Source organism: Pseudorca crassidens, chromosome 5 (genome assembly GCF_039906515.1).
Source record: "Pseudorca crassidens isolate mPseCra1 chromosome 5, mPseCra1.hap1, whole genome shotgun sequence".
Lineage (NCBI taxonomy): Eukaryota > Metazoa > Chordata > Mammalia > Artiodactyla > Delphinidae > Pseudorca > Pseudorca crassidens.
This window is the reverse complement of record NC_090300.1, coordinates 42,529,883-42,544,595: the sequence shown is the minus strand read 5'-3', so window position 1 is coordinate 42,544,595 and position 14,713 is coordinate 42,529,883. Positions and strand designations below refer to the sequence as shown.

The window sequence follows — 14,713 nt, the reverse complement described above, 5'->3', positions numbered from 1 at the left end:
ATTCTTTCTCAAAATTAAAAAAATAACCTACTAAACTGAAACCTTGAAATAGCAGCTTTTGCAAAGTAAGCTTTTATAAGAAGAAAATGTTGCTGTGTACAAAGTTTCAACACTATATGGTTACCCAATTTTAATATTTTACTAAACGGTTTCAGTACACACAGAGTTCATAGTAAGCTTGCTAATAACCTGTGAGCCTCTATGAGAAATAAGCTAAGATCAGTAGCCTAATACCCTGCAGGGGTTAATTTCCATTTTTCAACCAGCGTCACTATCCTAATCCTTCTGCCTTTCCATATTGGGTCAACAACAATCTTATCTTGGTAGGCTGAAAGTTTACTTGCAGCAAAGCGTGAATCACTCTGTGGTTACCCACAAACAAATCATCAGGCATTGAAATGTGTCCTCTTCCACTCAGAGAATAAGCCGAGTCACAACCCGTGGAGGAGGAGAAGCATGCTTTAGAAAGGCAGACTAGAGTGAATAAATCAGTCTCTATCACTTTACAGATTTGAAGTGACATAAGAATTTTTATGTAGTTTTCTAAAATAAAGAACTTAATATCTCTTAAAAGAGCTCTAGTCATCACCTTTCAGAGTAATCTTAATTTTTTATCTACCTATACAAATACATTAGGAATGAAATTTATTTTTCAGCCACAAGCTCCCCTATGTAAAAGACATATAAGTGCGTTTAGCGGCCACTGAGAATGAAGTCATCAAATACCTCATATTTTGCCTTGGATCTTAGCCCTTCCACCTTCTCAGAAACTCCACAGCGTAGATTACCCTTTCTCTCTTTTTTAGTCAATGTCTCCCTCCAACTTTAACTCCCATGGGCTTTTAAACACTTTCAACTGGCTTAACGTCTCCTTTCCCTTTCCCTACTGCCTCTCTCTCACCTCCTCTTGAAAGCCAAAAGAGTCCCGTCACTGCTCACTCTGAATTTCCTTGCCTCCTTCTCCTCCTGCTTCAACCCTCTCTAATCTGGCCTCTAAGCCCATTATCTCTGTGGTCATTTAAGGCCACACAGGTCCCAGGCACGGGGTATGTTCAGTCCTTGTGTCACTTACCTTAAGCAGCATTCAATTCTGTTGGCCAATTCCTCCTTCCTCAAACATTTCTCCCTTTGCCTTCTGAGACAGCACTCCTTGGGTCTCCCTCCTACTCTAGACACTCCTTCTCAGCCTCCTTTCCAGGCCCACCTTCCTCTATCCACCTATTCATTGTCAGAGCACCTCTCTTCCCCTCACTGTAACTCTCTCCTCTGTCAATCTCCACTGCTTCTGCGGCTTCAGTAACCTCTTCTATGACAAAACTCCCAAATGTGTATCTGCAGTCCAGGCCCCTCCTCTGATTGACTTCTCCCATCGCCTGCTTGGTACTTCAAAGGCATCTCAAACTCAGTTCATTTAAATTAAAACTCATAAGGGTCCTGCCCTTGTCCCCTCCCCCCACAAAAAAAAACAAACAACACTGGATTTTCTTCCAGCATTCCCCATTTCAGTAAATACAACATCACTCATTCTGATGCATCAGCCAGAGACCCACTGCCCTCTCTCCTACCCCTATCTAATCTATCACCCAGTATTGTGGATTTACCTTCTCAACTGTGCTCAACTCTGTTCACCTCTCTCCATTGCCCTAAAGCAAACTACCATCACCTCTAACCTAAAATAATGGCAATAGCCTCCTGACTGTGCTACTTGGACCTTCCAACCTCCTTCCCACATTGCAGCCAGAATGACCTCTTCGAGGCACAAATCTGATGGGACCACTCTCTGCATAAAACCTTACCATGGCTTCCCACAGCTCTTAGCTTAAAGACCAAACTCCGTATCATGTGCCTGAGAGCTTCACATGCAACGTTCTCTCCCAGCCTTTCCAGCCTCATCTTGTCCCCAGTGCCATCTGCTCCTCTCTGCTCTGCCCAGAAGGAACTCCTTTCAGTTTCTTACACTCACCTCACTTCTTCCTGCCACTATGCTTTTGTATCTGCTGTTCTTCTGCTAGGAGTGCCCTTTCTCCCCTCATCACCTAGTTAATGTAGATCTTAGCTTTCCCATTACAACTCAGATTCATTGCCTTTCTATAACCTCCTGATTTATGCTAAGGTCCTCAAAGTACTTCGGAGCCTCTCCCTATAATACTTGATATACCTGTCATCTTGTTTTTTGTTGTTGTTATTCTTTCATTTGGTTGGCTTTTGCATGTGATTATCTGATTAATGTCTACTTCCTGCAGTAAACAAGTTCTATGGAGGGAGTCCCCCTCATCCATCTATCCTCAGCCCCTAGCACACAGTAGGTACTCAATAAATATCTGCCAAATAAATGAATGACCAATTTTGTATTTTCTCAAAAAATTTTTAGTAAAATTTTTCTTAGGCAAGTGGTGACAAAAAACTAATGAATGAATTCACAATAATTCATTGTAAGAGAAACAAGGTATTCATATGATGACATTTGCAGTGTATCTTTTGTGCCAAACGTATTCTTTGTATAAACAGTATTTTCTTAAATAAGCTCTTCTCAAAAGTACTATGAGAGATCATTTTATTTAACAGAGTAGTTATTGTGTGTGTGTGTATGTATGTCAAATACACACAGTGTTATGGTGTATATGATACAGATGAAGCTTCCAATGCAGACATTGTAAAACTTCTATTTATTGCCAAAAGGTTTGAGGCCAAGTGTTGAACCACACCAGATGGAAATTGTGTTAAGTAATTCCACAAAAGCAGTGTAGACACACCTTAGAATGCTCTTAAACACCAAGAATGTACGTGCATGCAGGTGGGACAATGGCTAACGTGTGCAACTTGTACAGCCCAAACAAGGTGACCCTCCTTATCACAGAGCTGGTACAAGTGTGTCAGATCTATTTTTTTCCATACAAAGAAAGCTGTACAATGTCAAGACCGTGCCGGAAAGCACTCAGCATTTTAAACTGTCTAAAATCCTATGGTCAGGCGTTGCCAGCAGTACCTATCCATGACATCATATTAATGAGATGACAGCATGGGACCAACATGGGAAGTGTGTATGGAACCCTTTTTTTTTGAACCCTTTTTTATTCAAAGTTCAAGAATAAGGTTGAGCAATTCTCTCCATTCATTTCTACCACCCCTGATCTTTTCCCATTGGTCCCTGTCAGTCGTTACTGGGCAAGTCTGGGCCAGTCTTCTTTGATAGGTTCCCATAAGGGCACAAAGGTGACCATACTTACTGCTCAGAACTTACTGAGCAGGTTACCTTCTTGGCAAGTGGCCTTAGAATTTTTCTTTCACTGATGAAACCATAAGTAAGCCAAATTCCACAAACATTGATTCTGAACATTTTCTTCTATAACTCTATTAACTTAAGCCAAGGACATGCATGTGATCTTATACTGCTATCCTATTCTTTAATTTTATGGAAAGGTCATAACAATTTTCTTCCCACTATTGGTTTTGCAGTTTTACTATTTTGGATATTGTACGACCTACTACTGTCATCTACCATGAGGCTACTATCATTTCCTAGAAGTTCCTGAGCTATGTTAGAATAACCTGGGGATCCTGTTAAAAACGCAGGGTCCCTCACCCTACCCCAAAATTTTGCTTCAGTAGGTTTGGGGTGGTTCCTTGTAGCATGCATTTTAAGAAGCCAGCAGGTAATTCTGATGTAGGTGGCCCTCAGAACACAGTTTGGGAAACACTGCTCTACAAGCTTATAAAAGAGTAGTTCTGAGGCTTTTTTTAGAACAATATTTCAGTGATTAATAGAGAAGCCTAGAAAGCGGACTACATTTTGATGGGTATGAAATTACTGAGAAAGGAAGCCATTCGGCACATGTGAAAGTGCCCTCAAAGGGCTGCTGTCAAAATGAGTTTGTCCTTTTTTGGGCCCCACGCATCTTGTAGAATGTTACAAAATGGATGCTGGATGATACCGCCTCGTTTATTTACTACTGTAAGGAAATATGGGCTTCTAAAACACTGCCTGGATATTCATACGAAACATGCCATTTGTTACAATCCTCAGTGATTTCAGAAACCACAGATGCTCAGCCTACCAAATGTGGCTCCTATGACCTCCTCATTTAATGATTCTATCCCTCTTTAAGCATATCCTCTGTAATTAGAGTTGGCTTTATTAGAACTGGCACACATACAAGAAAATCAGTAAAACCATAGAAGGGAATTGAAGTAAAGTTGAGACTCTCAGTACATAAAAAATAATTCCCCACAGACTGTACAGGAGTTGTAATTCCCAGAAGCAGTCATTTCAAGGGAAAAGTTTTTAAAAGACATACTTTTTCTCAGTTCTTCTTTTAAAACTAAATATTTGAGATTGACGTTTTTTCTTCCAGAATATGCCTTCTTTTGAAGGTATTTGTCTTTAACAATCAAGAAAAAATATCTAAGAATTCGAACATCACAAATTAAATTCACAACCGTCTTAATTATTCTTGTACAATGCAATATTTTCAAGACAAAAGTTGCATAAGCCAGAAAGCATACATACAAGGAACTTCTGGGTATGGATAGAGGTCGGTACAATGTGAATAGTAGTTAACAGTGGGGGACATGTCACCACCTACTGTCATAAGAATAAGCAGGAACTCTGGAATAAAAGGGAGCGACCACCAATGATGTGGAAAAGGCTCCCAGTGCAGCCCAATCTACTATTGGATTAGCTTGAATATGGCAGTCTTTGTGAACAAGTGGATCTGTTACTCAACAACAGAAGAGTTCACCTCCCTTTGGGACTCTTTGAATTGCTTGTGACACCTCAACTTCAAAGCCTGCAGTCCTTGAACTTTAAAAGGGTTTCCTGTCTTACTCTGAATTCTCTCACTGTTCCTAACACTTTAATATAGTATAGGTTTCATTACATCCTTAATTGGAGGGAGGGAGATGGGTTTTATCCTAAAGTCATTAGGATATGGTATTTATAAAAACCACCTGTTCATCATCACAGTAAGAGATGTTGATGATTTTATGGTCATGATCATGGTCATGATCATGATGATAGTAGCTACTATTTGTTGACCCCTTATTATGTACCAGGACTTAGTTAAGCAAGGCTACTGTTAACCTTTACAGCATTTTTGTGCCTTTATTTATGGTGGATGATGTCCACTTGGGGGTGTAGACTTAAACAGCAAAATTCGGGCTGAATTTCAGCCCCTACTTACCCCTTGGCTGAGTGTTTTTGTGCAGTGCACAGCCATTCACAGTGGCCCTGTTGTTAAGCATGACATCTTTGGAGAAGAGGAAATTGAAGCTCAGTGAAGTTAAACAACTTGTACAAGACAAGTCAGCTGTTAAAGTAACAGATTCTGGGCTTCAGCTGAGGTCTGACTCCAAAGTCACTGCCCTTACCTCATCAGCCCTAGGCCTAGGCCAGAGAAAGTCTTTGGTACAGCCCTGTATGATTTATTATAGTAAGGAGTAAACATGGCGTTCAACACACTATGTTTAACTAAATTATAATTGGCTAAAAACATATCCACAATTGCAACAGATCTTAAAACAAGGTGGAGACCTTGAATTATTGAGCTCTTGTGCTCTTGAGATAAAGGGGTTATATGACTACAGAAATTATTATTTTTTATGATGTTATGTTACAAAGTATTAGCTTCCACTTTGCACGATGTCCAGGGATCTTCAGGATGAGTCTCTTCTTGAATCTCACATCACATCTCTTGTTTGCCAAGCCCCACCAGGTTCCATCACAAAGAATGAGTGACAGTTCCTAGAATGCATTTCATGCCCACTCTGTCGGCCTCAGCCCTTTGCATATGTTTTGGGGTTTTTTTCCAGAATATCCTTCTTCACTTCACCTTCATCACTGCTACTTGTCCTTCAGAATTCAGCTCAGACACATTTTCTCCAAGAAGCTTTTCTGCTTCCTACACCCAGTTTAGAATAGGTGCCTCCCAGGGTGTTCCATTCTCCTTACTTCTGGCTTTCAGTTACATTCTGGCAGGAGATCAGAGGGAGGGAGCAGAGTGAGGTCTGCTTATTTATTCCCGACTCCCTCCCTGCTTGGTCACCGCAGGTTGACTGTGTCCTCAATCCACAGCCACAACTCCTGTCAGGCAGCGCTCTTGCATACAGGTCTCCTTCTGGGTCCTAACTGTTCTCTTTGCTTTCCTCTTCAGCCAGAGAGGGGTGTTATGCCTCTTCCTGGCTCCTGGCCCCAGAGTACTAAGGTGCTTTTCCTACACCTTGCCCACATCTGTGTAAGTAGTCCCTTTATCAACTGCCCTCAGTTGCCCAGCTTGAGGTGCCCCCGTTTCCTGCTGCAGCCATGCCTGATCCATAGCAGATCCCATCTGGGGTCTGTGAGGCTTCATGTCTGTGCTAGCTGGACCTTCGCAGGCTCTAGGCCCCTCCTTGGTCCTTAAGAAAAGCAGGGTCCTTTCTAATGGGATTTCAGAAGAACTTTCAAATGAAGTCCAATATGGCCTCCCCATGACTATTTGATACCCAATCTCTTTCCTGGATCTTACACCAAAAAGTCTTGAGTCGCCTGCCGATCCCCCACCTTCAGCTCATGACTTTGACCAAAGTGACTGCTTTACTTGCAAAAGAAGTGAACTTGCTTCTGAGTTCATTGATTCTTCCAGCTTCTTTAAGTTTTTTTCTTTTCATGCACTTTCCCTCACATGTCCCACTTGTTACCTCAGGTCTTCTCTGTACTCCTCCTAGAAGTTCCTCTCTCCCTTCTTCAGCGGGGGCCCAGCCCCCATGTCACCCTCTCCCAGCTGGAAGAATTTCCTTTCTTTGAGTTCTGTAATGCTTGGCTTTTACTTCTGCAGGGGCACTTGCCAAACTCTACACTGAGTTGTCAAATTCGTAAAATACTTTATCTCCCACAAGATGATAAACTCAAGCTCTCTCTGAGCTGGGCTTTATGACCCCCTCAGATCCAAACACAGTGCCTTACAGCTTATCTGTGCTCAAAATTATGTGTGAGATGACTGGATATCGTTGGTAGATCAACAGAGGAATATTCTTTCTTGCTTTAAGGTATCCGGTCTGATATTATTTCACTCTTATTCACCAACTTTGTGTTGAGTAAGACTAACACCTTCAAATTTCATCTTTTATCAACATAAATATTTTCAACTCTTGGTGCACAAAACGAATACAATTAATATATGACCATTTGTATTAGCATTCTAAAAGACTTTTAAGTTGATAAACACGGTAATAGTTTGGGTTCCAATTGCACTAGAGAATTCAGTTTAATATTCCATAGTTTTTTCAGCCAACTGATAATTTAAAAAAGGAACAGATCCTGGTTGGTAAAGAATGTCTTAGCCAAATTGTGGTGCTTTGAATGAAATTATGTGTTAATTGGCAAGAGAGAAAATATTTAAATATCCTGTATGCATTATGTGCAAACAAGATAGTTTTAGACACACAATCATTCCCTCATAGGCTCATTCCACATGTTATTTTTCAAGTGGAATATGATCATCCTTAGAAAGAATTAGTTATCTGTTTTGACCATGAAGAAACTGCAATATCATATGAGAATTATTGCTTACCAGGACATGCTATGGGCAATAGGCCTATTAAAAGGACACATGGCCAGTCACGCATAAGCCAGACATAATTATAAAAAAAAATTTTTTTAGGACCTGGGATAGCCACTGGAAAAAAATTTAAGTCTTTTTTTTGCCTTTTGAAACTATTTTTAAATTAATCCTACAGCTACAGATAGCCTGACTTTTACATATTATCTGAAGCCGACTCTGATGCCTAAATTAAGGCCCTAACATGCAGCTAGTTTAAAGTGCTGCTAACATTTCCTTCCTAAAATCCTTTCCATGGACTTTTCCCCTGGGATCCACTTTCACTGGGCTACAGTGAAAAGTCTTCACTTAGCAGCATTTCATCCTTTTGTTCTCCAGTAAGCCTATCATTTTCTCTGGAGTCTCTCACAGTCATTGTGGGCATGTGGGTATGTGGGTATGATATCCCAGCCACTCCATGTCTCAAACAATTCCCTTAACTATTTTGCCAAGTGCGACTTCTGTCACATACACTTAAAGTGAACCATTTGGACCTGCCTTGAGATTTGGATCTGTGTTGAGGAGAAGTTCTTGTAGCTAATTCCCTATGTCAGATCTAGAAGGACACACGTGCTTAAATATTACCTAAACCAATAGTGATTTCAAATCAGCTCAGATATCATGACTATTTCAAATGTTTCTTTGAGTAAATATGGGAGAAAGACTGGAAAAATATTCTGTTATTAAATGACATTGCAGGGGCTTCCCTGGTGGCGCAGTGGTTGAGAATCTGCCTGCCAATGCAGGGGACACGGGTTCGAGACCTGGTCTGGGAAGATCCCACATGCCGCGGAGCAACTAGGCCCGTGAGCCACAACTACTGAGCCTGCGCATCTGGAGCCTGTGCTCTGCAACAAGAGAGGCCGCGACAGTGAGAGGCCCGCGCACCGCGATGAAGAGTGGCCCCCGCTTGCCACAACTAGAGAAAGCCCTTGCACAGAAACGAAGACCCAACACAGCCAAAAATAAATAAATTTATAAAGAAAAAAAAATGACATTGCATTATATTAAATCATCTTACCATTAAAAATGGCAAGACAGCAATGTGGTTACAAAAGGTGAAGTACGTTCTTTAATAAAAGAGGGAGGCAGGGGTAGTAGTTCTTTGCTACTTACCTAGTGTCCTCACATAAATCTCTTTATTTTGATTTTTGATCTCTCAACATCCTTGTAAAGCAGGTGGGAGCGATTATTATTTCCTCTTTGCTGAGCAGAAATCAGTGGTTAAGAGGACTCGAATCTAACTCTTCTGAATTGTTATTCAAAAATCCTTCAACATTACAATTAGATCAGCATTTTTTTCTAATTTGAAAGCATAGGAAATGGGTGTTTTAGAAAAAAATTAATCCTATTTTTGGCTTGGGTTTTTCCTTGTTGTTACTTAGTTGCTTGTTGGTTTGTTTTCTCCTCTTGGAACTCCGTTGGACCTTCCCTTCCTCCTCCCAGACAGGCTGCTGTACTCTTCATGACTCAACAGCACGTGTTAGCAGACATTCATGGAACCCCTAGCCCAGGACGACACTGTGAGCACATGGCAAGCAGGCTGTCCCTGCCCTCTAGGACCAGTAGCACGTGGGGAAGACATGGTGTCCTAAGTGCTTTACCTGCTGCACAAAGGAAGCAAGCACTGTGTTTATGGAAAATTTAAATTTGCAAAGAGCATACTAGCTTTAAGAAAGCTCTAAATCAGATGATTCCTAGTAAAGCAAAGCAGAACACTGAGATAATTTTCTTGACATTGATTGTCAATGATTCTTGAGTGACTGCTTTCCATACCCTCTATGCTATACCTAGTACTAGCCACCGTGGAGCATCGCAGAAAATGGGGGACACTTCTCATCACTGAAGCCTCAGATTAAATGCCACCTCAAATATGCAAGCTCTTTCCTGAGCACTTAAATGCATGTGCACCAACCCCCAAGTCACTCACTCTCTATTCTATCTTCATCATAACCCTATCACTATCTAACAATATATTTCATATGTTGTTTCAGTTATTAGCCTTAATTTGGGATTGACAATGGAACATCCAATTGACTAGTCATCAGACAAGAAGGGAAAAAAGCTAGATTAACTTTAATAGAACTTTGTTTATAAAAACTATACATTGCATTATTCTTAACCCAACAGTGCTGTTAAGGTAGACAAATCCCCTGTCTGAGGTAATTTTTTTACCTACGTTAGATAAGAGAAATGGTAGATGGGAAGGATAGGTTGTGTTCATATGGTTAAAGAGGTACTGTCCAAATTTCATAGTGGTGAACAAATTTCATCACTTTCAAGGTGCTATGAAAATTGAACATTAATGTATATAAATAAATATTGTCATACTCCCCAGAAATCAGATGCTTTCACATGATTTTGAAATTTGAAGAGTGAATCTTACGTAGTTGGTAAAACAAATGGAATTCTTCAGTTCAACATTTAAACTTCTGACATTGTAACCGGACTTCTAATTCTATGGTTATGTGTAATCATACACACTCTACTTCAGTGTAAAATGAATCCATTCATTCACTCATTCGACAAAAATTTATAGACTCCATACTAGGTTAGATGCCTGATGTAACAATAGTGAACAAAGCAAAGACCCTGCCCTCATGGAGCTTTCAGTTGAATGGAAAAGAAAGACATTAATAAGGTAAATACCAATAATCATCTACAAATGATGATACCTGATAGAAAAGAAACACGCCAGTTGCTTTGAGAACGTGTAGAAGACAAAGTCACTCGAGTCTGGGTTTGGGAAAGGTCTCCCAGAGGAAGCAACGTTTGAGTTGAAACATGAAACGATCAGTTTTTAACTAGGTGAAGATTCAAATATGGACAGTGGAGACAGAGTGTGTGTGTACCAGAGTGGAAAAATCATGTTCAAAAGAGTTAGGTAAGTTTGCCTTTGCATCTGTTAAGGATTCAGAAAAACACATCTTTTGGAGCACTACATTGACTTTTGCTGCCAAATAGCTAAGTATACTTGGTTTATGATTATTTATAAAGTTATGTTTCTAAGCAGTTCACGTGAACAGAATACCATGAAACAAAGGAGTTAGGAAGCACAGAAAGCTGAATGTCTGGATGAACCTTACAAAACTGCTAACCAGGGCTTCCTTGGTGGCGCAGTGGTTGAGAGTCCGCCTGCCATTACAGGGCACACAGGTTCGTGCCCCGGTCCGGGAGGATCCCACGTGCTGCGGAGCGGCTGGGCCCGTGAACCATGGCCGCTGGGCCTGCGCGTCAGGAGCCTGTGCTCCGCAGCGGGAGGGGCCACAACAGTGAGAGGCCCGCATACCAAAAAAACAAACAAACAAACAAAAAAAACTGCTAACCAAATGCTCTTTTCGTGAACTATGTTCCTTTTGCAAATCTCAATGAGGGCTTTCAACACTTTTCCATTATCATATCTAAATTGTGCATTCTTTTAGGGACAAAGGGGGAAAGTTAACCAAATTAATAATTTGTTAGCCCACTATCCAAATGTACTTACTGGGTCTGGTTCACTGTACAATTCTGACTTTTGATCACTTGCCAAATAAATAATGGAAAATAAATGCCTTGATCGTTCTGTTACCTTCAACAGTTGTAAATCAAGATGGCCAGCCTCTCATAGAAGGAAAACTTAAAGAGAAGCAAGTCAGATGGAAGTTCATCAAAAGGTGGAAAACCCGCTATTTTACACTGGCTGGAAATCAACTTCTGTTTCAAAAAGGAAAGTCTGTAAGTACCCCTACCATCTTTTACACTTGCATTTTTAAGGTCTTGATCTCTGCCAGCTAGGCATTTTGTCTTGAGTTAAAAGGCCAATAATGTTTTCCTTCTCCATTTTACAGTGTCATTTTATTATATATGCCCCTTTGACTGTCTACTCTGTTCATTCCTGTGTTAGTTGGTTCACTGTACCTCTTCAGTTTATTACGGGAGGGTTTTTTGGTTAACTTAAGTTTTAGAAGACGAACCACAGAAGGTGTACCCGGGGATCTTGACTTGAATACCGTACCTTCTGTTTCCTTGTGGATCACCTAAATAAATGTGTGGCTTATGACATTGACTCTGACTTCTTTTAGGATTGAAGGTTATATTTGGAGGTAGGGACCTGACGAAGGAGACAGTAGGCAGGGAGGAAGAAAAAAAGGCTGATTTATTTTAAGTACTTTTTGTAGTCAACCAAATTCAATTCTGATTAGGGAAAAATATTACTATCTTTCTTTCATTTAATATTCAGTTAATGAATAGAATAGAATTCTGAAAGAATAAATATTCATTTAATATAATTTTCAATCTGAAGTAGGATGCTCAGTAAATATTCATATTCTGAATTTTCAGTGGGAAACTTGTGAAATAATATTCTATTGCAATCAACAATGCAAAGTTATCCCTTTCTTTTCAAATCAGTTTTATTTATCATTAAACTCTACTCATTACAGATCAGGGAGCATGAAATTTTGACCTACTTCTTGACCATTTTGAGATATTATAATAATAACTTATCAGAGCTTATCACATGCCACACTGGATTGCCTCTATCTATCTTCGGAACAATCCTTTGAGGACAACACTATTGTTATTGCCATTTTATAGATGGAGAAACTGAGGCACAAAGAGACTGATAGGCTTGTCCAAGGTTAGAGCCAGTAAGGTGAGAAAGGGTAAAACTGGAGTTAGGCTCAGGCAATGTGACACCAAAGCATGTTCTTAAATGGGTACACTGTCCAGCTTCCCATGTACACTTAAAATACAGGCTCAGAGGCAAACCAAACTGTGTCTGAATTAATTAATGAGAGTGTTAAATTACTTAAAAATTACATTTCACTAAGAGCACATGCACTATATCTTTGGAGTGCTCGTTACAAAATTTATTTGAACTTAACTACTCAACAGGAATCAAGTATGGTGTATCTGGATTATGACAAATTCTGATCAACGCTCTTTTAGTTAATAAGACTTCACATTAACTTTTTGAATGAAAAAGAACATTTTGGTGACATCTATTTTGAACTCATGTTACTTTCTTCATCTGTGTGTTTTATAAAATATACAGATGGGCTGAAGGTCTTTTTAAATGGGAAGTATAATGGTGTGTTCAATTCGAAAAGTTATTGGCGGTTTAAGGAAACATTTTTTTAGCATAAGTTCACACTGAAGCATTTTTAAAGTGTTTAAAATGACCATTTGAATTTCCTGTCTTTATTAAAGAAATCAGAATAGAAGTTAAGATGTAGAGATTTTTCAGATCCCTCTTATGCATTAACAAAGTAGAGTTAGTGCATAAGAATGTTTTCCCTGAACTCAAATAATGACCTTTATACTTCTTGATTCGGAGCTTTTTAATAAAGTTTAGAGAATAAGCTATTGTATAATTGGCTAACTTATTTGACATCTTTATCAGGAAATAATGGTTTGACATTCCAGAAATATGACAGAACATTTGGCTCAAATATTAGGAAATAATATAATATAGCATGAAGACCACAGCAAAATCCCTCTCATCCCCAGGGAGACAGTAACCATGCAGTGGTCAGCAGTCCAGCTGAAGCTTCAGCCACATCATAAAGGGATTTTCTTGTAAATGAGGAAAATGTGCATTTTAAAGTAAGAACTAAAAGACTATAGTGTCTTATTTTTCACTTTTTTTTTGGGGTGCACTGGGTCTTCGTTGCTGTGCACAGTCTTTCTATAGTTGCGGTGAGCGGGGGCTACTCTTCGTTGCAGTGTGTGGGCTTCTCTTCGTTGCAGTGTGTGGGCTTCTCATTGCAGTGGCTTCTCTTGTTGCAGAGCATGGGCTCTAAGCACGCGGGCTTCAGTAGTTGTGGTGCGTGAGCTTGGTAGTTGTGGCTGAGTAATAGTCCATTGTATATATGTACCACATCTTCCTTATCCATTCATCTGTTGATGGACATTTAGGTTGTTTCCATGTCTTGGCTATTGTGAATAGTGCTGCTATGAACATAGAGTTGCATGTATCTTTATGAATTACAGTTTTGTCCAGATATATGCCCAGGAGTGGGATTGCTGAATCATATGGTAATTCTATTTTTAGTTTTCTGAGGAACATCCGTACTGTTTCCACAGTGGCTGCACCAACTTACATTCCCACCAACAGTGTAGGAGGGTTCCCTTTTCTCCACACCCTCTCCAGCATTTTGTTATTTGTAGACTTTTTAATGATGGCCATTCCGACTGGTGTGAGGTGGTACCTTATTACAGTTTTGATTTGCATTTCTCTAATAATTAGCGATGTTGAGCATCTTTCCATGTGCCTATTGGCCATCTGTATTTTTTCTTTGGAGAAATGTCTATTTAGGTCTTCCGCCCATTTTTCCATTGGGTTGTTTGTTTTTTTGTTGTTGAGTTGTATGAGCTGTATGCATATTTTGGAAATTAAGCCCTTGTCAGCTGCATCATTTGCAAATATTTTATCCCATTCTGCAGTTTGTCTTTTCGTTTTGTTTATGGTTTATTTTTCTGTGCAAAAACTTGTAAGTTTGATTAGGTTTCATTTGTTTACTTTGTTTTTACTTCTATTGCCTTGGGAGACTGACCTAAGAAAACATTGGTACTATTTATGTCAGAGAATGTTTTGCCTATGGTCTCTTCTAAGAGGTCTATGGTGTCATGTCTTATGTTTAAGTCTTTACTCAATTTTGAGTTTATTTTTGTGTGTGGTATGAGGGTGTGTTCTAACTTCATTGACTTACATGCAGCTGTCCAACTTTCCCAACACCACTTTCTGAAGAGACTGTCTTTTTCCCATTGTATATTCTTGCCTCCTTTGTTCAAGATTAATTAACCATAGGTGGGTTTATTTCTGGACTCTCTCTTCTGCTGACATCAGTATTTTGAATTACTCTTTTTGTTTGATGCTCCTGAGATTTTTCCAAGGTGGACAATACACCATAGAAAGTTTAGGACGAGTGAAAAAGATGCCTTTCCACTGCAAAGTGAGAGAAGGGTGATTGTGAAAGGGAGATGGGAAAGGAGGGTAGGCAAGATTCTCAAACACAGGTACATTCTCCAGTGGACAGAATGGGCTCAGGAATATTAAAGACCTGAAATTGCTTTAAAGAAGTATCTGACTCCTTAAAAATATTCATGCTAGCCTATCATGATGACTCTGGTGTTAGAGAGATCCTTAAGCATCTGCTTTA

The 14,713-nt window shown here is 39.7% G+C and overlaps 1 protein-coding gene across 1 annotated transcript in view; it reads left to right on the top strand.

Moving 5' to 3' along the window:
* VEPH1 (ventricular zone expressed PH domain containing 1) overlaps positions 1-14,713 on the top strand; it is a 214,867-nt gene that overhangs the window by 197,790 nt on the left and 2,364 nt on the right. The window contains exon 13 of the mRNA XM_067737220.1: positions 11,149-11,285. Coding sequence (XP_067593321.1) covers positions 11,149-11,285 — 137 coding nt within the window. The remainder of the gene's footprint in view (positions 1-11,148; positions 11,286-14,713) is intronic.